The following is a 21,311-nucleotide window of genomic DNA, read 5'->3' as shown; positions in this document are numbered from 1 at the left end:
CTTTAGAAAGTCGCACTCCGTTAATTTGATAATGAATATGATCGTTGTTGATTCCGATATACATAACCTTGCTCTTTTCAATATTGAAATTCATTTGCCATATTCGTGCCCAACTGCTTAAACGTTCGAGATCAGTTTGGAAGTGTTCTTTATCCGTTGTCGTAGTGTTTCTGCTGGCTATATCTGTGTCGTCGGCAAATTTACGTACACTAAAAACAACAGGTCCCAACACCGACCCCTGTGGAACACCGCTTTTGACATCTCGCCAGTCAGATGATAGGAGGAGGAGGAGGAGGAGGAATAAGAAAGATGAAAAGGTAAGAAAAACGAAAAATAAACGAAGGGGAATAGAAAAGGAAAAGAAAATCCGAGTGAAGAAAAACTGAAAACATATATGAAAGAAAATAAAGAAAAGAGGAGAAGAAAGGAAATCAAAGAAGAAAATGTGAGAGAAAGAGGGAGGAAAGGAAGGAGAAAAGATGAAAATTTGTCAATAAATGATGCTCAGAAATTTGAGAGAGAGAGAGAGAGAGAGAGAGAGACATCAATATTCCTTCATTACGGTCTGAAAGGAATAATTTATCGGCTCATTTCAATTGGCACGAATTTGTCTCCCAGATGGATTTTCCTTCGCCCTTTCCCGGCAACTTACTACTACTACTACTACTACTACCACTACCACTACCACTACTACTACTACAAATTTTCCTTTTCCTTTTCTTTTTTTCTTTTTCTTTTTTATTTGTTTTGTTTTATATTTTTCATTCCAGACTCCTCTTCCTTTCTTTTCTTGTTCCTCCTCTTGTTTTATTCCTCCTCTTCCATCTTCTCTTCCTCTTCTTTTTACTACTACTACTACTACTATTACTACTACTACAACTACTACTACTAATACTAATACTACGACATCTACTACTACTACTACCACTAATACACACACACACACACACACACACACACACACACACACACACACTCACACACACATACATTTGAATCTACCTATCAAAATATTAAAAAGCCATTCCTTTGCACGGAGCGGGACTCCAAGTAAGGGTACGCACGCATGCACACACGCACCGCCGCGCGACCCCGCCTCGCATGGTAATCTTCAGGTGTTATCGCCTCGGAAAAAGACCTTTGAATATGCATTGTATTTTATGGTACGAATCATGCTCTCTCTCTCTCTCTCTCTCTCTCTCTCTCTCTCTCTCTCTCTCTCTCTCTCTCTCTCTCTCTCTCTCTCTCTCTCTCTCTCTCTCTCTCTCTCTCTCTCTCTCTCTCTCTCTCTCTCCCCTTCCTTCCTTTCGCATCGGTACTTTCTTTCACGCTAAGGTACTCTCTCTTCTTCCCTTCTCTCTTCTTCCCTTCTTTCTTTATCTATCTAACTTTCAATTTTTCTTTATCTTTACTCACATATGTTCGTTGTAAAATTCTACATGTACATCGAATACTAGTAGTAGTAGTAGTAGTAGTAGTTGTAGTAGTAGTAGTAGTAGTAGTAGTAGTAGCAGTAGTAGTAGTAGTAACATTAGTAGGTAGGTTGAGGAGGGGCAAGGGAAGATATCGATATTATACTAGTTTTCTTGCATCATAGATTTATTGCTAAGACTATATTTGCACGCGTCACCAAGCCGTGCAGTAAATGAATACCCGCCACCACCAGTCTGCGTCATCGGAGCTACATGTCAGTCTGTTACTAATGATTTACCCACAGGCTGATATACATATACTAAGGCAGCGCTAAGGATAATAATGAGTCAACGTAAACTAGCAATACCAATAATAATAATAATAATAATAATAATAATAATAATAGTAATAATAGTAATGATAATAATAATAATAATAATAATGATAATAATAAAAATAATAATAATAATAATAATGATAATAATAATAATAATAATAATAATACCGATAATGATCAGAAAAAGAAGAACAAAAAGAAAAAGAAAAAGAAGAAAAGATGTGATAAAAGGATGAAAAGGAAAAGAAAAAAGAAAAAGAATGATAATAATAACGATAATAATAATAATAATAATGAGAATGGTAAAAATAACAAAAATACAACATATAATAATCCAACAAAAAACTTAACACATTCTTCCTGCCGATAATATTATAAGACCGCGTCACCTTGCAACCAATCACAGGTATTTATGGTCGATAATTAGCCGCTGATGACCCTTAATTGCCAAGGTCACGGGGAGTTTAGGACTGACCCCGCTAATTACCTTCCCCCTTCTCCCCTTTAACTCCCCCATTGACATCCCCCCCTCACACCCCTCTGCCCCCTCCTCCCTTAGTATAGGACAGCCAGTTACATTTTTTTTTTTTTTTTTTTTTTTAGTTGTTGGAAGTCGATGATTCACCTTTACGGCTTCTGATTGACTCTGTGTTGATAGATTCTTGTTTTATTATTACTTTCTTCATTTCTTTTTATTCTGTTTTTTTTATTTGTTTCACTCGTCATTTTTGTCATTATTTTATTTTTCATTACCTGGTATATTTTTCAACTATCTTATTTGTTATCATCAGATTTTTTTGTCATCTGTTTTGCTTTGCTTTTTGTTATTGAGGAGATTTGTTATCCATCTAATTTGTCACGTATCTTATTTATACTTTGTTTACTTTTTGTCATCTTCTTAGTCAGGCATGTCTATAGTGTCTTTTCCTGGTATTATTTTGTCATCGATTTTGGGAGGGTCTCAGATTTCTTCATTTTTTGTTATCCTTTCACCTCTTCCTTGCTTTATCTTTCCCTTCCTGCTGCCTTGTACTTCCATATTTATTTCAGTTTTCTCGTCTTTCCGTTATCCATTCACTTCTTCCTCGGTGTCTTTTTTCTTGCTAACTTCTGCTTCCTTATATTTTTCTCATATGTCTTCTTTGTGATATATATTCTCCTCCTTTTTTGCTTATATCTCTTCCTGCAATATTGTCCTTCCATGGCCTTTACTTGTCTTCCTCTATAATCCTCTTGTCCCATACGTTTAAACCTTCCACGTTAGTCCAGCTGGTCCGTCCCCCCTTCTGATCTGTGCCATTGGTACCAGAAGGGAACTGCCGGGGGTTCTGTTAGGGGTGAGAAGGATATGGTTATTGTATTTTCTTGTGATGCCGTAGCGGTTTAGTGTTCGATAGGAAAAGAGGACAGGGTGTGGATGGTCAGTTTTTGCATTCGGTGGTTCTGTTGAGGGTAAAAATTTTATGGTTACTCCTTTGTGCGTGTGATGATGTACGTGTTCAGTGTCGGGAAAGAGGGGGTCGATGTGCAGGAGGGTAAAAAATATATGGCTACTCCCTCGTGCGTGTGATGATATACGTGTTTAGTGACAGGAAAGAAAGGGTCGATGTGCAGGGACAGAGTTTGCGTAGGAAAGGTTGTGGTGTGCATGTTTTAAGTTCCTGTATCTCCCTCTCTGCCTGTCAAGTATAGGTTCTACGCTCCGTCTCTGTCAAGATTATGGTCTGTCAAGTTTGCTTCTGTTAAGTTTAGGTTATGTCTTCACGTTCTGTCAAGTTTACATGCTCTGCCTCCTCTCTGTCAAGTCTGCGTTCTAAGTTTGTGTTTCTCCCTTCCTCTGTGCTGATTGCGACTCCAGTTTCGCATCTGGAAGAGAGGAATGGTAAGGGATCAGTGTTTAAAGCTATGGAGCGTTATACAATTCTTCTCCCAGAGCTCGTACCACGCCTTCTATTCATTTTATGTTTGTTTATATGCTTAATATTTCATAGGAGAATAATTCCTCTTCTTATTCATGTTCCGATGTTTAGTTTTTCCTAGGAAATAATAATTGATGAGCGGAATTAATGTGTATACGTAAGGTATTCGACTCGTTTCGCGTAAGCAAGTCGTATAATGATTGAAAAAACACGAATCTACAGTTTTCGTATCATTACTATAAACAATTACAAAAAAATAACGCTTGCGTACGCCATTATAAAAACTAGAACTGCTGATCGTTTTCCGGAACTCCCTCTGACCCCTCGCGCGTTTAATGCCATAAGCATTAAAACAAGCATGCATCGTTAGGCCAAGTTCCCCAGTGAGCCGGCTAACGCGCGCGACACCTGGTGGCCGCGTCTCGCTCACTCACGTTGACAGCGGAGCATGTGGAGCCAACAGCCGCGCCGCCACCCTCCAGCAGGCAGAGGCGGGGGACGCAGGCAGGCAGGGAGGAAGGAAGGGAGGAAGGCAAGCAAAAGGGGATCACAGTGGAGTAGGAAAAGAAGGGAGGGATTTTAGTATGCAGACAGAGGGAGAAAGGCAAACAAGGATGGAGGAAAAGGAATCGCAGTGGAAGAATGGGAGAGGAAAGAAGGAGTGAAGAAAGGAAGGGAAGAAAGAAGATATAGGTATGCAGGAAGATTTGATAGGAAGGAAAGAAAGAAGGGAAGAAGGGAGAAGGAGAGGAAGGAAGAGAAGCAAGAAGGAAGGACGAAAGGAACAAGGAACAGCAACAACGAAGAAAAGAACAAAGGTAGGAAGTAGAGAGAGAGAGAGAGAGAGAGTGAGAGAGAGAGAGATCTGTGTGTGTGTTTAACCTTACTAGAGAGAGAAATTAACCGAACTGCCTACCGTTTAGTTAAGACAAGAGAGAGAGAGAGAGAGAGAGAGAGAGAGAGAGAGAGAGAGAGAGAGAGAGAGAGAGAGAGAGAGAGAGAGAGAGAGAGAGAGAGAGAGAGAGAGAGAGAGAGAATCGCCCTGGCAACAGCAAGTGAGAGAACTGACTGACTCTGGATTAACTTGGTCGTCTGTCTTGAGAGAGAGAGAGAGAGAGAGAGAGAGAGAGAGAGAGAGAAAGGGGGGCCGTTAGGGTTCTATCTTACCTGCCAGCCATTCTCATTTGCTCTCTCTCTCACACACACCTGTCTTTTTTATTTCCTTTTATTTATTTTTCCTCCTCATTACCATTTTTTTTCCTTTCTTCCTCAAACTCAGTCACTTCTTCCTTTTTTTCTACTTCTTTTCTTTCTCTTCCTTTTTTTATGCTTTTCCTGTTTTCCAATTTCCCTTCTATAATGTTTATCCACTTTTTCCTCCATCCTTATTTCTCTCTCCCTTTCATCTCCCATTTCCTCCACCTATTCAGTCTCCTCTTACTATTCTCTCCTTCTCCGTTTTTCCTCTTTCTCCTCTCTATTATTCTCTTTCATATATGTTTTCTTTGGTATAGTTTCCTCACCCTATTCCTCTTTCCAGCTTTATTTTCCCTTCTTATCTCCTTCCCTTTCCTTTCTTCTACCCATCCACCCTCTCCTTACTCATTTCCTCTTTTCTTCTCTATTATCTTTCCTTTCATTCTTCCCATTCATTTAGGTTTTGTATTTTTCTCCCTCTTTTCCTCCATCCTTCTCTCTCCCCTTCATTTACCTACCTATTCGTCAATTCTTCCTAGCCTCTTCTTTCTTTTCCTCTCTCCTTTCTTCTTTCCCGTTCTTCCATTTTCTTTCTTTTTTGTATTGTTTCCTCCCCCTTTTCTTCCCGCAGTCCTTCTCTCTCCCCTTCATCTTTTCGTCAACTCTTTCGATCCTCTTTCTCTTCTTCTCTCCTCTCTTCCTCCCCGCTCATTCATTTTCTTTTTTGTATTGTTTCTCCACCCTTTTCTCCCTCCATCCGTCTCTCTTCTCTACCTTCATCTCCTTTCCCTCTTTCCCCCCAACCAACAAGAGAGTCCTCCCGTCCCTCTCCTCTTCTACGAGACACCTGTTCCCTCTTCCCCTCCCTCCCTCCCTCCCTCTCTTCTTTAAGCTGTCGACCTGTCCACCTACACCAGTGTCTTCTAAATAGTATCTTCATTCCCACCACACGCACTCCCTAGCGTTCATAAGGTCTTGGCAACAGTGTGATTGATTATGGGACATGAGTAAATCTGAATTCTCTGTGTTAGCTCCGTAGACTTAGGAAAGGTGGGAGATAGGAGGGGACACGATGGGAAGACTGAAGAAGAAAACAAGAAAGGAAGGAAGTAAGGAGAGAGAAAACTAAGAAAACAGGAAGGCAGAGAGACATAAATAGATAGATGGAGAGAGAGAGAGAGAGAGAGAGAGAGAGAGAGAGAGAGAGAGAGAGAGAGAGAGAGAGAGAGAGAGAGAGAGAGAGAGAGAGAGAGAGAGAGAGAGAGAAAAGAGGGAAAGGAGGTGAGAAGAGAAAGAAGAAAACGGAGAGAAAGAAAGAAAACGGGGAAGAAAGAATGTAAGAGAGAGAGAGAGAGAGAGAGAGAGAGAGAGAGAGAGAGAGAGAGAGAGAGAGAGAGAGAGTTTTATTCCGTCCGCCTGTCTGTCAGCGGGCGTGATCAATTTCATGGTGGGCGGCGCGCGTCGGCCACACACACACACACACACTCACGCTCTCTCGTTTGTTTGTGTCTTCATCGCTGTGACGAATTTGTTGGCCTTCGTCACCCTTTAGCGAGTTGATTCACTTGTGCGACCACGCGCTTCGGTTCCGTGTGTGTTGCGTTTATTCTGAGCCTTTGTGAGTTTGTGTTATTCGTAAAGGGTTTTGTTCGAGATACTGAAACGTTAATTTGTTTTCATGTATACGGTATTTCAAAGCCTTTACTACTACTACTACTACTACTACTGCTACTACTGCTACCACTACTACTACTACTGCTACTACTACTACCACTACTACTACTACTAATACAACTACTACTGATACTACTTCTACTGATACTACTACTACTACTACTTCTACTGATACTACTACTACTACTACTACTACTACTACTACTACTACAACCACCACCACCATCACCACCACCACTGCCACCATCACCACCACCACTACCACCATTAAGCCTGCACCAGTATTATAATTAAACGTTTTCCAGCCGCCTCCTGTGTGCCTCCAAGCTGCGGGCCGCCTTGGCTGCCGCTGACACATATGTTTATTGTTGACTATGTGTGAAGGGGGATGGGAGGGGTTGTGAGGGGTGATGAGGGGAGGAATGGGAGGGAGAGGGGGTAAGAGGTTTTGTAGGGGGGGGAGGTTTGTGTGTGTGTGTGTGTGTGTGTGTGTGTTAAAGAGATCATATTGGACTGAACAGTAAAGGGAGAGATTTTCAGCTTTTTCTAATAATAGTAATAATAATAATAATAATAATAATAATAATAATAATAATAATAATAATAATAATTGTCTGTTTTACTCTTTTATCTCTTCTCATTTCTTCTCTTATTCCCTTCTCTTCCGTCCTCCCTTCTCTTCCTCAGTGCCGGATTTGAACGATAATATTGCTAAATGTCATTGCGTATTGTTTCGCTTCATTTTTTGTTTTTTTTGTTTTTTGTTAATGTATCCCCTCGTTAGTTGGATTCGTTAGCAAAGTGAAATATAAAAATAATCACAAGGTCGTCTCGTTTAAGTGTAATTGCCAGTGTAGAAATATATGTTTTGATTTCGTTATGCTTCGCTATTTTGTTGTTCTTTTTGGGTGTATGTATCACTTCCGTATTATTTCGATATGTCAGCACACGCAAAAAAAATATGAAGCGTTATTATGCAAACGTTCGTTATTCCAATATTAATGACGTGAAAGTGAGACTAATGTTTTTTTGTTTGTTTTGTTTTGTTTTGTTTTTCTCCACCATTCCTCGGCCTAGTAGAGTGAATGATCCCGTTGTTTTCTCACTGGAGCTTTGACACGAAAAACAGAACCAGGTGCTCCCTATTAATTAAGATCGTGCAAAGATTTCATTTCCTATGCTTCACTTCAAAGATTTCATGGATGTTTTCTTTTGTCAGCCTCCTGTTTTGTTTTCTCATTTAAGCTTACATATAAAAATAAAGGTGCTTTCAAATCATTAGCGCTGTGCAAATATTTCATTTCCTTTGCTTCACTTCAAAGATGTCATGGATGTTTTTTTTTTGTCAGCCTTGTGGAAAAAAATAATCCTGTTTTATTTTCTCATTTTAGCTTACATATAAAAAACAAAAACAAAGCCAGATGCTATCAATTCATTAGTGTTGTGCAAAGATTTCATTTCATGCATTTCATTTCAAAGATTTTAAAACCCTTTTTTTTTTTTTTCAATCACTTATTATTCGAATCCAACACCGTGTAATTAAAAGTGCGTGCGAGTGTCACTGTTACAAAGAGTCATCACTTTTACATTCTAACACAAGGCCAACATCGTCTCCTTGAGGCGTGCCAGGGACAGTGCAATAACAGACGTGTGCAGGTGACAAGCCACTCACACATGTGCTCACGTTATCTCACCTCACCTCACCTGTGGCTGGCTAGGGCAAGGGAGGGACGGGTCATGTCAGGCTGGTTACTTTGCTTACGCCATGTAGTCTGGAACGGTTTCAAAGTCGATGCTTATGAGGAAGAGTTAAGGATGTATCTTATGGGTTAGGTAAGTGTTGAAAGAGTGACTGATTTTCTCTCCCTCAAACCATCTATATATCTATCTATTTATCTATTTATCTATCTAGTTTAGGATTTGTCTTATTGGTTTCCTAAATGTTGGAAAAGTGAATGATTCCCTTAGTTTCACACATTCCCTATCTGTCACTATCTATCTATCTATCTATTGTCATATGAGGTAGGTTACTTTTTTCCACGGCATGCAGTCAAGAAAGGTATTATAGTGGATGCGTATAAGGAAAAGTTTGGGGGTTATCTTATTGGGTTTGTATTAGTTTAAAAGATTGACTGATTTTCTCGCTCTCTCACAGTAACTCCATATCTATCTCTTTCACCCCCCCCCCCCACCCCCGACACTCAACAGACGCACACACACATATATATACACAAAATACACACACTCTTCACCCCCCCTTAACAGACATACACACACACACACATATATACACACAATACTCACGCACCTCGAGTCGCGTTGTCCAGAAACTCGGTGATGAAGGCGTTGCGTTTTATGATCTTCAGCCACCTCCTGACGTTCCTCTTCCTCTTCCCGAGCGGCGTCTGGTTAAGCTTGCACAGGTCGTACTGGCACGACTCTGCATTGGGGGAAAGGAAAGGAGGACAGAGGTAGTGGCCGTGTTGGGTGCAGAAGTAGTAGTGACTATTGCAAGGTGATATTCAAGGCCCAAATTATCAAGTAGTTTGGCTCCTCATTACGCCTGTTTGAAAAAGCTCTCGTAAAGGTTCTTAGCATTTTCATGGGTCGGGGGAAAGGGAAGGAGGACAGAGGTTGTGGTTGTTGTGGTTGCCGAAGTAGTAGTAGCTATTGCAAGGTGATATTCAAGGCCCAAATTATCAAGTAGTTTGGTTTCTCATCACGCCTGTTTGAAAAAGCCTCCGTAAAGGTTCTTAGCATTTTCATGGGTCGGGGGAAAGGGAAGGAGGACAGAGGTTGTGGTTGTTGTGGTTGCCGAAGTAGTAGTAGCTATTGCAAGGTGATATTCTAGGCCCAAATTATCAAGTAGTTTGGTTTCTCATCACGCCTGTTTGAAAAAGCTCTCGTAAAGGTTCTTAGCATTTTCATGGGTCGGGGGAAAGGGAAGTAGGACAGAGGTTGTGGTTGTTGTGGTTGCCGAAGTAGTAGTAACTATTGCAAGGTGATATTCAAGGCCCAAATTATCAAGTAGTTTGGTTTCTCATCACGCCTGTTTGAAAAAGCCTCCGTAAAGGTTCTTAGCATTTTCATTGGTCGGGGGAAAGGGAAGGAGGACAGAGGTTATGGTTGTGCTGAGTGCAGAAGTAGTAGTGTCTATTGCAAGGTGATATTCAAGGCCCAAATTATCAACTAGTTTGGTTCCTCATTACGCCTGTTTGAAAAAGCCTCCGTAAAGGTTCTTATCATATTCATGGGTCGGGGGAAAGGGAAGGAAGACGGAGGTTGTACTTGTGGTGGTTGCATAAATAGTAGTGATAGTATTATTGCTAGATGATATTCAAGGCCCAAACTATCAAGCGTTTTGGCTCCTCAATACGCATGTTTGGAAAAGCTCTCGTAAAGGTTCTTAGCATTTCCATGTCGTCGAGGGAAAGGGGAAGAGGACAGAGGTAATGGTCGTGGGGGTTTCAGAAGTAATAGTTATAGTACTGCTAGATTATGTCTTTTGGTTTCTCATTTCGCCTGTTTGGAAAAGCTCTTGTAAAAGTTCTTAGCATTTTCATTGGTGGTTATCAAGACACTCAGGTAGCTATACAAGGTTGCTACACCATGAGTGAGAGAAAAAAACATGAAAACCCACTGATCTTACGTGTGGCTTTAGAAATGGTCGTAATGTGAGCCGGAAGAGTTTAAGATAATGGGTCCAGGAAAACAAGAACAATAGAGGCGAGTAACATTGAAAAATATCATAGAAAGAAAAAAAACAGGACTATAAAGTGAGTTGCCCTGCTCACGCCTGGCGACACTCACGGTTGAGGTAGGCGTATCCTCGTGTGTGCTTCTCACAGGGCTCCACGAAGTCGTCCAGCGGGTCCTTGCACGCGGCACTCTGGACACACACACACACAGACACAGAGACACACACGGGTCAGGGGGACTGGTAGTGACGCATGATGATTATAGCACCAAGAAAATGATTGAAGAAATGGATATCACGAAGAATGAAGGAAAGATTAAGGTTTAGAGAAAAAAACATAAGAAAAGAGACGAAGGCAAGAGAAAACAAAGGGGAGATGAAGAAGAAAAAATGACGAAAAATAAAAAGCTAAATATGTGAAAGTATCATTAGAAAAACCCGAGAGCAGAACAGGTAAAGAAAAAAATTACAAAGAAGAGATAGAGAAGTAAAGATAAGATAATAATAATAATAATAATAATAATAATAATAATAATAATAATAATAATAATAATAGTAATAAAAATGTTAATACTCACATTGTTTAGGTCTTGATCGGTGGTGATGCATTTTTCCTTGGTGCTGTTGTTAGCCTGGAGAGGGAGAGGTGTCAGTAATCGGTTTTCTTTTTCTTTTTTTTCATTCATGCAGCATGTAAATAAATAAACTTTCAATGATGTGAATAGCGTTACTTAATAATACTTTACCCAACGTTCATAGTGTGATGATGATGATGATGATGATGAGGAGGAGGAGGAGGAGGAGGAGGAGGAGGAGGAGGAGGAGGAGGAGGAAGAGGAGGAGGAGGAGGAGGAGGAGGAGGAGGAAACAGAATATGAACAAGAACAAAAACATGAACTAAGAAACAAGAATAATAAGAAAAGGAAGAACAAGAACGAGAACGAGAAGAAGAAAACGAGAGGGAGGAGGAAAAATAGCAAGAAAAAAACAAGAACAAACAGAACAGGAGTAATATAAAGAGGAAGAAGAACAAAAAGAAGAAGTTTAAAGAAGAGCAGAAAGACTTATGGAACGAGAAAAAGCGATAAAGAGAAAAACAAGAGAACAGATAACAGATGAATTTAAAGGAGACAGAGTAAAAGAATAAGGAAAAGGTGACAGAGGAGAAAGTAGAATGGCAAGACACGTGTTGAAGAGTGGATGGGGAGGTGATGGAAGACTTTTGGTAGAAGAATTATTTGCGAAAAGAAATAGAGAGAGAGTGTGGAGTTGGAGACCATTGAGAAGATTAGGAGGACGAAAGAAAGAAGAGAATAAAGGACAAAGATTGAACTAGAAGAACAGAATAAGGAATAGGATGAAGAATGAAGATAAGATGAAGAAGTAGAGATCATAAGAAGAAGGCGGCAAATTAAGGAGAAAAAGAAAAAGAAGAAGAGGAATGAATCGATGGAAGAACTAGTCATCGGAAAAGACCAAAACAAGAGGCGGATGAAGATGAAGCAAAAGATATCCCGAATAATAAAGAGGAGACGAAGTGAAGAAAATAATTATCCTTCCTTCCCTCACCAGCCAGAGAAACGGATGCATTGTCGTGTTGGTGACGTTCACTCTACTGAGCGTGACGGTTTTGTTCTTTGTCGTGTTCGTGAAGTTGTTGAAGCGGCCACACAGCCCGTCCACGCCACCCCCAGACGACGACCTCCGCACCCACACGTCCAGCCGATGGGGGCACTGCATCACCTACACGAACGCCACGACGAGGACACAATGGGAATTAAAGTAACATTCATTTTAAGTGACTTTTTTTTTAGAGACGAAACTAACGAGAGGCAAAAAAGGATGAAAATGAAGGTTGGCAAAAGGAGAAAAAAGAAACTGTGACAAAAGAGAAGGAAGGTACGAAGGAGACGATTGACAGAAGAGAAGGAAGATACGAATATAATGATAGGCAAAGGAAAATGAAGGAGCCGAAGATGAAGATAGGCAAGAGAGGAAAATGACTGCAGCAGAGACGACGAAGGGCAAATTCGAATCAAACCGAGAGCAAGAGAACACACACACACACACACACACACACACACACACACACACACACACACACACACACACACACACACGGGGACGTAATCGAAGGAGGAGAGGACGGGGAGTACGAAGGACTTAACATTCGTAATAACCTTTCGGATGAAAAATGCTCCGAGAAAAATATATTCAAATGAGGGTGTTTTTTTTTTTTTTTTTTTTTTTTTTTTAAAGATTTATAGATCAAACTTCGAGCTGCATTAGGAACTGATGGAAAAGAATTCCTATTTAAGCAACAGTACATGGACGGAGAGTTCATTATTAAGGACGAGCTCGCACGGAAACACGAAGTACGCCCTAGACCTAAGATACGTACTGTTACTAAAAAAAAATGAAATTACAACATATAAAAACAAAATAAAAATAAAAACTGAAGACAGAAATCATGAACTCCGCCCGAGGCCCAAGATGCTGCTACTAGAAAAAAATCAAAAGGAAAATGTAAAAAAAAAAGATAAAACACAGGAATCATGATCGTCAGAGAACTAAAATGGTATCACTAGAGAATTAAAGAAAAATATAAAGAAAATTAAAAAGACAAAACTCAGGAATCATAAACTCCACCTGAAAACCAAGACAGTGTAGCTAAAAAAAGAAGGAAAAACATTAAGAAGAGTAAAACAATGAAGCACAGAAATTATGAACTCCGTCTGAGACCCAAGATGCTCTTACTTGATAATATGAGGGAAAACACAAAGAAAAGTAAATAGAGATATATCTTGTGTGACCTCTCCAAAAAAAACACCAATTGGTAACACCCACAAAATATCATGAACTCGGTCAAATTAGCAAGATTACATCACTAACAATAATTACTTGAAGGAAAATAGAAAAAAAGATTGTGCACATGTAAAAAGAAAGCTTGTATGACCTCTGCTCCAGAAAAAAACAGCAGTTGGTGACACACACAAAATACTATCAAACTCGATCGAAGAAGCAAGATTACACCACAAACAATAAAGAGATAAAAGAAAACAGAAAAATAGAAAGAAAATGTAAAAAGAAAGCCTATATGACCTCCCCTTCTCACACATCACAGAGGCAGGAAAAAAACATAGAGAAAACACCCGTTGATTCTGAAGCCCTAACAAGAGAACAGCATTTTCTGAGGCGTCTCAATCGCTCACCACGAAGCCTGACCAGCCGCCGATGATGATAACACACTCGTCCAGCCTCACGGCCAGCAGAGGATGGTTGCCGTGAGAGGTGGTGATGCCCTTGAAGTCGTGGGTGTCGGGGATCATCACGAGCTCCCCGTTGACCGTGATCTGCGAGGATGCTTGAGTTAGGGGTGAAAGGCGACGGAAAATGGGTTCGTGTAAGGAAGAGAAAGTGGGAATGATGGGGGTTACAGGTGGGGTCTTGAGAAGGGTGGAGAGAGAGAGAGAGAGAGAGAGTAATACGTCTATACTAGCAGCATCCACAATCCTAACTTAGAATTGAATCACTACCACTACCACCACCGCCGCCGCCATAACCACCACTACTGCTACTTCTACTACTACTACTTCTGTAACTACCACCCACTTACCACTCCACTAACCACACTACTACTAACATTCCTAAGACACCCACTACCTCCACTAACCACCACCACCACCACCATCATCACCTCAACGTCTTCACCAGCGAACATCTCCACAACGCTGTTCGGACTTTCTCTAAACGTCGCGGTGTCGATACAGGAAGGTAAGCCGCCGCCCTTCTTGAAGCACTTCTTGAAGGAGGCGTAGACGGCGGTGTAGGGGTTGTAGGAGTTGTCGGTCTGCGCCAGGGAGTAGTTGCATCGCCCGTGCCAGTCTCTGTGTGTCCCGTTGAAGGTCGTGAAGTGGGGGTCGTCGTATACCCAGCAGTGACCGCCTGTAGGGAAGGTTTAAAACAAGAGATGGCAGGTTAAGCTGGAATGTTGAGGTTTCTGGGTTGAGACGGAATTGTTGCATGCCCGAAGGTATGTATAGGTAGAAGATAGAGCTTGTACGGGAGGTTTAAAAAAGGGATGTCGGGTTATGCTCGGATTCTCGAGGTTTCGCAGAGTTGTTTTACAGTATAGGAAGTAGCTCAGTAGCAATGACAAAAGCAAAAAACAAAAATCCTGCTCAGAGCTGCTCCTGTAAAAGAGAAAAGAAAGACAGGCCAAAAAGATTTGGAAGGGGTGGCGTCTCGATACTCTCCTCTTATTAGAGTTCACGTCGGAATGCTTAAATACAAGGACGAAATTTCTGATTATTTGTTTTATTTTTATTAGTGAGGAATGAAACGTCTTGTGGAACTGAATGGTTGAAGTGCTGGTTTTGATCCATCTTTCGGCACGACACAGAGGGTTTGTGAATCTGTAACAACTAATAACGTGGAGTCAAAAGCAAGAAATAACAAACGAATGTAGAAAAGTTATGTACGGAAATTCCTAGTGACTAAAGTTAGGCTCTCTACACCGTAAATGTGAGAAATAAATAAATAGATAAAGCGAAATGTACAACGGCCGCGAAAAAAAATAGTTGTAACGATAAAAATAGAAAAAATAAAGAAAGTATCAGGCAACGAAAAAAATGGTCAACCGATGGATAAATTTTGTGAGAGTGGGAAACCCAAGAGTGACAGGGAAAAAAGGCGGAGAAAGAACCTGAAAACATATTGCGAGAGAAAGAGTGAAGGAAAAACAGGCAGAACGGGTTTGAAAAAAGTGGGAGAGAATAGAAAGAAAAAAAAAGAAATGGTGCAAAAAACAGACGAACATGGAACACTCCTCTCTCTCTCTCTCTCTCTCTCTCTCTCTCTCTCTCTCAAAAAAAAAGGACAGTATATACAACTTTTTTCTTTTGCATGTTATTCTTTCCTTTACTTCCTTTAACTATCATTACGTAGCATTCAAATTAATCAAGACTTGAAGATGTTTAAAGAGCTCAAGAGGTCATTTCAGGTGCTCCATATCTATTACCAACCCTGCAAATCCCTCTCTTTTTGTATAATGTATAATCTGTTCCTAAGTTTCTAAGCGTCATTACTTTAGACTATGTAATTGAAGAACATAGGCGAGCACTCACATTCCCATTACGTCAAAAGTGTCTTGTAGCGCCAACTCTCCAAACTCTCAACTGTCTATTTCCTTGTACTTTCCTTTTGTGTCCTTTTATTTGCTATTTTTTTTTATTTTCCTGTTGTTATTATTATTTTTATGTCCAGTCCCTCTCATTAATTAAAACTTGTAACTGAAGACCCAAATACTCAAGAGGACTTCTCGTGCATTGGGTCAAAATTGGCTTGATTCACCTACCTGGTAACCTTCTTACCTGTATTTTTTTTTTTTTTAGCTTTGTTCCTCTCTCCTTAAGACTTCATTAGTACTTTGGACCCACTGACTTCGAGGGCTTTTTCGTTCATGGGGTCAAAAGTGGCTTGATTTTTACCTACTTGACAACCTTTTATCTTCCTCTCTGATTAACACCTCTACCTTGCATTTGTTTACCCTTATTACTCAGTGTTCTATCATTAAGACTTGTTACTTGAGATCCATTTCCATGAGAGAACTTCCACGGGCATTAGCTGACTTGGTTTACTTACCTTCCAACCTTCGTACCTTCTTTTTAGCATCGTTCCTCTCCATTAAGACTTGCTGTTCTAGACCCATGATTTAAGAGGACTTACACGTGGGGTCGATGGTGCCTTCGAAGTCCCAGTGGCCATTGTGACACACCATCCTAACGCAGAAGTTGGTGAGGATGTGCCCGTGATCATACATCTCTTTGCCCAAGACACAGCCTGAGGGAGGGAAGGGGGAGATGAGGAGCTTGTGGAACTGTTTATCGAGGTGATGCTGCAAGGGAGAGTAGTAAAGGTAACGTTAGGGGCATATGATATAGTTGTGCGTGGTCTCAGTTGTTATTTCCGTCTGTTTGTCTCTTGAGTGGAAGTAGAAATCAGAGAAAAGGGGTGAAGGGAATGGATTGAAAGGTGAATGAAGGATGATCTTAGTACTTAGCATAAGGGAAAGAAAGGACGAAAGGATACGTGGCATATGGTGAAGAGGAAACATAAGGGAAAAAAATAAATATATGTTGAGGAGAAAGATTAGGAGACTGGAAATGACAGAGAAAAGAAAGGAAAAACTAACTATGAGGTACAGAAAGGGAAAAAAAGAGTAAGACTAAAAAACATTTGAAGAAGAGTTGAAAAGTTGAAAGAAAAGTTAAAACATAAAACATTGAGACGAAGTGGATGAAAGGGGAGGTATAGGAAACTTGAGACTAGATAAAAGAAAGATAATGTAAGCAAGGGAGATGAGAAGTAGGTGAAGGAGGGGGAACAGAAAGGAATGTTGAAAAGGAAAGTAAACACAAGCTGAAGCAAGGGAATTAAACGTGGCAGGGGGGAGACGGAGGAAAAGGGAACAGAGAACGGAAGGGAGGCATGAAAGGAAGGGACGAGGGGAAGCTAATTAAAAGTACCGACTGTCCAGATGCTTAAGACGACGGAAGGGGAAGAGGGGAAGGGACGGCTTGAGACTAAGACGTAAGGGAAGGCGAGAACGAGGTGAGTGGAAGGCGAGAAAGGCTTGAGGAGGGAAGGGACGCAGGCAAGGATTGAGGACCAGAAAGATGGTTTAGGAAAGGATGACATGTGGTTGATTGAAGGACGAGAAAGGGAAGGGAACATTGAAAAACCTGGCTAATGAAGAACAGAATAAAAGTTAAAAATACGAGTAGAAGAAAAGTTATTAAATTGTATAAATGGGCGAAGGGGAAGAATATAAAACCGAAGAATATATTAAGAAAGGGAAGACTTACATTGATGAGAAAAGGGAAAAAACAGAAGAGGAGAAAGAAAAAGAAAGAGAAAAAGAGAAGATAAAGAAAAATTAGAACAGGAGGAGAAAAGGAGAAATAAAAAGATTGAAAAAGAGGAGGAGGAAGAAAAAGAAAAACAAAAGGAGTAGGAGATAGAGAAAAAGAGACGGAAAAAGAGAAGAAGAAAGAAAAAAAGAGGAGGAGGAGAAGGAGAAAGTGAATGAAAGATAAAGGAAAGAGGAGAAAGAAAAAGAATAAGAGGAAGAGGAGGAGGAGGAGGAGGAGGAGGAATCATAAGTCAAAAATTCTAATGCTAACACTTGCTTAAGAAAGTGAATGTAGAAAGCCTTGTGTGAACAGCGAATACAGAAACTATTATTGCATTCTTATATCGCTGTTACTACTACTACTACTACTACTACTACTACTGCTACTACTACTACTACTACTGCTACTACTACTACTACCACCACCACACTCACACTTGCTATAATCGTCATGGAAGGTTCGCCAAGGGGACCAGGTGGTATTGTTCCCCTCATGGTCGTTGTGGTCGTCCATGGTGCAGGGGTCGACGTCAGGGTGATAGCTCGGTCCCTCTAACACCATAGTATTCTTGACGATCTCCCCGTTGCAGCACACCAGCCTCATGCAACCCTCCGGCAGCCCCAGCGCTGTCTCCCCGTGTTGCAACCTTGTGTTTCCGAACCAGCAGGAGGCGTTGGTGGTTGGGTCAGGCGTTTGGTTGTTGCTGTAAGGTCCTTCTGTGGCTGTGCCGAAGCTGGTGTTGTCCTGGTTGTCAGTTTGCCGGGAGACTGTTGGATTTTGGTTGAGGGGTCCGTTTGTGGTGCTGGTGCTGTCTTGGTTGTTGGATTGTACGGTAGCTGGAGAGTTTTGATTGAAGGGCCTTTCTGTGGTGGTGCTGGTATGGTTGCCTGTGTCCTGGTGGCTGGTTTCACTGAATTGGTTATCTGTGGTTTTGCCTGTTGAGTGGGTTGAATAGGGGAAGGCGCTTTAAATATAGTGAAGGAAATGTTGCCTCTGCTTCTGGTGTTGTGTTTGGACGAATGGAAAAAGTACGGTTGAAGAGTCTCGTTATATTTGATGTTTTTCATAGATCTGTAGCGACGAGAATGATTGTTAGAAAGGGAGATTGGTTTTCGTTTGTGTTGTTCCTTTCTATGAGTCGAGGAAGGGATGGTGTCTTTAAAACGTGAGGGATAAAGTCTTTTAAACCGTATTCCGTGCCTGTTTTCTTTGCCTCATTGATGGTTAAGGCATGGAGAATATTATAGGCTCTTTTGCTTTTCCTTTGTCCTGAGGTATCCGTTTGTTTTCATCTATATTATTTCCTTAACTCTTCAACAATCTGTATTCTGATGCTAAAGTTTTCCTCGTGTGTGTTGCTAAAATCTTCCTTACTTGTGTTTCTTGAGTATGATCGTTGCTCTGAGCTCAAATTAGAGAAGTTATGCCTGAATGTTGTTTATGGGTGTTACTTTGCTCCTCCTCCTCCTGTGTTGCAGAAATATACTTGTCTGTTGCTCAGGAGTGTTTTACATGTTTCCCCGTAGAGTTATGAAAGTGCCGAATATGTAGTGTTGCAGTGTTCCTCGTGTGCTGTGTGTTGCTTGAGTTTGTGTGACTGAAGTGGTATGGGTGTTACGACCATTTCTTTCTCTTGGGTGTTGGTGAAGAGTTCCTCCGTGGGTTGTGTTGCTGAAATGCTTTCCTCAGTTGCTTGTGACCTCCGTTAAACAAGCTCTGAGGGAAACTTTGGCGGTGAGGGAAGTATTACTGTTTTAATTACTGTGCTCGTATGTTCACCATAGTATTTTTTTTCCTCGGTTCAAGATGTGAGGTCAACTTCGCTGGCAAGAATAAGTACTACGGTGTTGATTGGGCTTGTGTTTCCTTTCGTTGGCTTACTGGTGGTATGGTGTGGCTTGTGGGTGTTGTATTGGTGGCGATGAAAAGTGAAATGTCCTCGAAAATTTGTGTTGAGTGGCTGTGGGGTTGTTAAGGACATTGCAAGTGTCTCTTAGATCACCAACACAAATAATAATAATAAGAAGAAGAAGAGCAAGAAGAAGAAGACGAAGAGGAGGAAGAAGAAGAACAAGAACAAGAAGAACAGGGCGAAAAAGGAGAGGAAGTCTTAAGAAAAAGATGGAGGTAAAGAAGACGTAGAAGGACAATAACGACAATTAGTAGAAGAGAAAGAAGAAAAAGAAAAACGAAGAAGAGTAACAAAAGCTTAAAACCTCGACTTCTTTTTGATATCATAAAATTAAGTGGCTTCCCTCCCTCTTTAATAATACTAAAAACAAAAACAACAATAACAATAATAGTAATAACAACAACAGTACTTACCCGTGACCTCCTGACCGCTGACCCCCGTCGAGACAAGCAATCCGAGAGCCACGAAGGACAGTCTTAACACGCTGGCCGGGGTCATCATGGCTGGGGAAGGGCGATGAAGGTTGAGACAAATATGTTGAGGGTGAATAAGAGAAAATAGGTGCAGGAATAAATAGCTGTAGCAGTAAATATATGAATAAACAGGAGCAAGAGTGAATATGATGAGTAAATAGGAGTGGGAGTGAATAGGAGTCGGAGTAAATAGGAGCGGGAGTAAATAGCTGTAGGAGTTTATACATGAGAGTAAACAGGAGCAGGAGTGAATATGATGAGTTAATATGAGTAGGAGTAAAGAGGTGCAGGATTAAATAAGAGAAAAGGAAGTAGGAACAAAAAAGAGTAAATAAGGATAAATGTTTCAGGAGTAAAATAATAAAAGCCATGAATAAATTAATTGAGAGATACAGATAAAAATGTATGCGATGTTGATAAGAGATGTAATTAAAAAAGATGTAGATAAGGACGTAGATAATGTAGATAACAGGATACAGATAACGGTACGAAAATAAAGATGTAGATGGAAGTTCAGATAAAGATTTAAAGATGTTGATAAATATATAGACGATAAAATGCAAATAAAAATGTAGTTAAAAATAAAATGATGATGAATATAACTGAACAAAGAGACGCAGAAAATTAAAGGGAGAAGCTTAAGTCGATGAACCTTTGCCCTTTACAGTTCCCTTTATGATTCTCTTTTTAACTTACCGAGGATGGGAAAGGTTAATAAAATAAGATATATTCATTTTGGTATTGACGAATGGAAGAAAAATAATGAGTGAATATTAATTATCTCAAAAATCATCAAAATTATAGAGTTTCGCGGGTTAATCACAGACAGAAAGTATCCATATCACTGCATGTGTGTGTGTGTGTGTGTGTGTGTGTGTGTGTGTGAAAGAGAGAGAGAGAGAGAGAGAGAGAGACCGTGTGTGTGTGTGTGTGTGTGTGTGTGTGTGTGTGTGTGTGTGCTGGGGGGTGCGAGTTAACTTGAAAAAAAAAGCGAAAATGTGATGTCGAGAAAAATCTTTCGTACCTGAGGTGGAGAAATGAATGAGGTCCCGGAGGTGCCTGCATTTATATATATACCTCCTCCTCTTCCTCCTCCTCCTCCTCCTCCTCCTCCTCCTCCTCCTCCGTCACTCGTCTAAGATATATGAATTTCTCGAGGTATTTTTGAGGTCACTATTTTGGTCAACGTTTTCCATTACCACTCTTAAGTCGGTATTCCCAGACACTTCCCTCCCCTCTCATCAACTATTTCTAAAGGCCAGAAAAGAGTCCAGTCGGGTTGTAGTGAGTGTTATTTTTAGGCTCACGGTACAGAAGAAGGGTCAGGCTGCCACCAGGGTCAGAAAACTATTACTGAGAATGATCAAAAGAGTCCAATCGGGTTCTAGTGAGTGTTATTTTTAGGTTCACGGTACAGAAGAAGGGTCAGACTACCACCAGGGTCAGAAAACTATTACTGAGAATGATCAAAAGAGTCCAGTCGGGTTCTAGTGAGTGTTATTTTTAGGTTCACGGTACAGAAGAAGGGTCAGACTACCACCAGGGTCAGAAAACTATTACTGAGAATGATCAAAAGAGTCCAGTCTGGTTCTAGTGAGTGTTATTTTTAGGTTCACGGTACAGAAGAAGGGTCAGGCTGCCACCAGGGTCAGAAAACTATTACTGAGAATGATCAAAAGAGTCCAGTCTGGTTCTAGTGAGTGTTATTTTTAGGTTCACGGTACAGAAGAAGGGTCAGACTACCACCAGGGTCAGAAAACTATTACTGAGAATGA

General features: G+C 40.7%; 1 protein-coding gene across 3 annotated transcripts; it reads right to left on the bottom strand.

Moving 5' to 3' along the window:
* Positions 1–2,376: 2,376 nt before the first annotated feature.
* LOC127001010 (mucin-2-like) lies at positions 2,377–19,566 on the bottom strand. 3 transcript variants are annotated; one of them, XM_050865188.1, is made up of 11 exons: positions 19,477–19,566; positions 17,586–18,086; positions 15,965–16,078; positions 13,935–14,182; positions 13,450–13,590; positions 11,807–11,980; positions 10,816–10,869; positions 10,351–10,429; positions 8,849–8,980; positions 8,235–8,312; positions 2,377–3,078 (listed from the first exon to the last, which is right to left on the bottom strand). In XM_050865188.1, the coding sequence occupies exons 1-10, from the start codon at positions 19,562–19,564 to the stop codon at positions 8,299–8,301; spliced, it is 1,545 nt and encodes a 514-aa protein (XP_050721145.1). In that variant the 5' UTR covers positions 19,565–19,566; the 3' UTR covers positions 2,377–3,078; positions 8,235–8,298. The 3 variants fall into 3 exon arrangements, with proteins under 3 accessions (XP_050721145.1, XP_050721143.1, XP_050721142.1); XM_050865186.1 differs by having other exon boundaries at positions 8,245–8,312; XM_050865185.1 differs by lacking the exon at positions 8,235–8,312.
* Positions 19,567–21,311: the final 1,745 nt, after the last annotated feature.

This window comes from Eriocheir sinensis, chromosome 19 (assembly GCF_024679095.1).
Source record: "Eriocheir sinensis breed Jianghai 21 chromosome 19, ASM2467909v1, whole genome shotgun sequence".
Classification (NCBI taxonomy): domain Eukaryota; kingdom Metazoa; phylum Arthropoda; class Malacostraca; order Decapoda; family Varunidae; genus Eriocheir; species Eriocheir sinensis.
The sequence above is the reverse complement of the archived record's forward strand: the minus strand, read 5'-3'. Positions and strand labels throughout refer to the sequence as shown.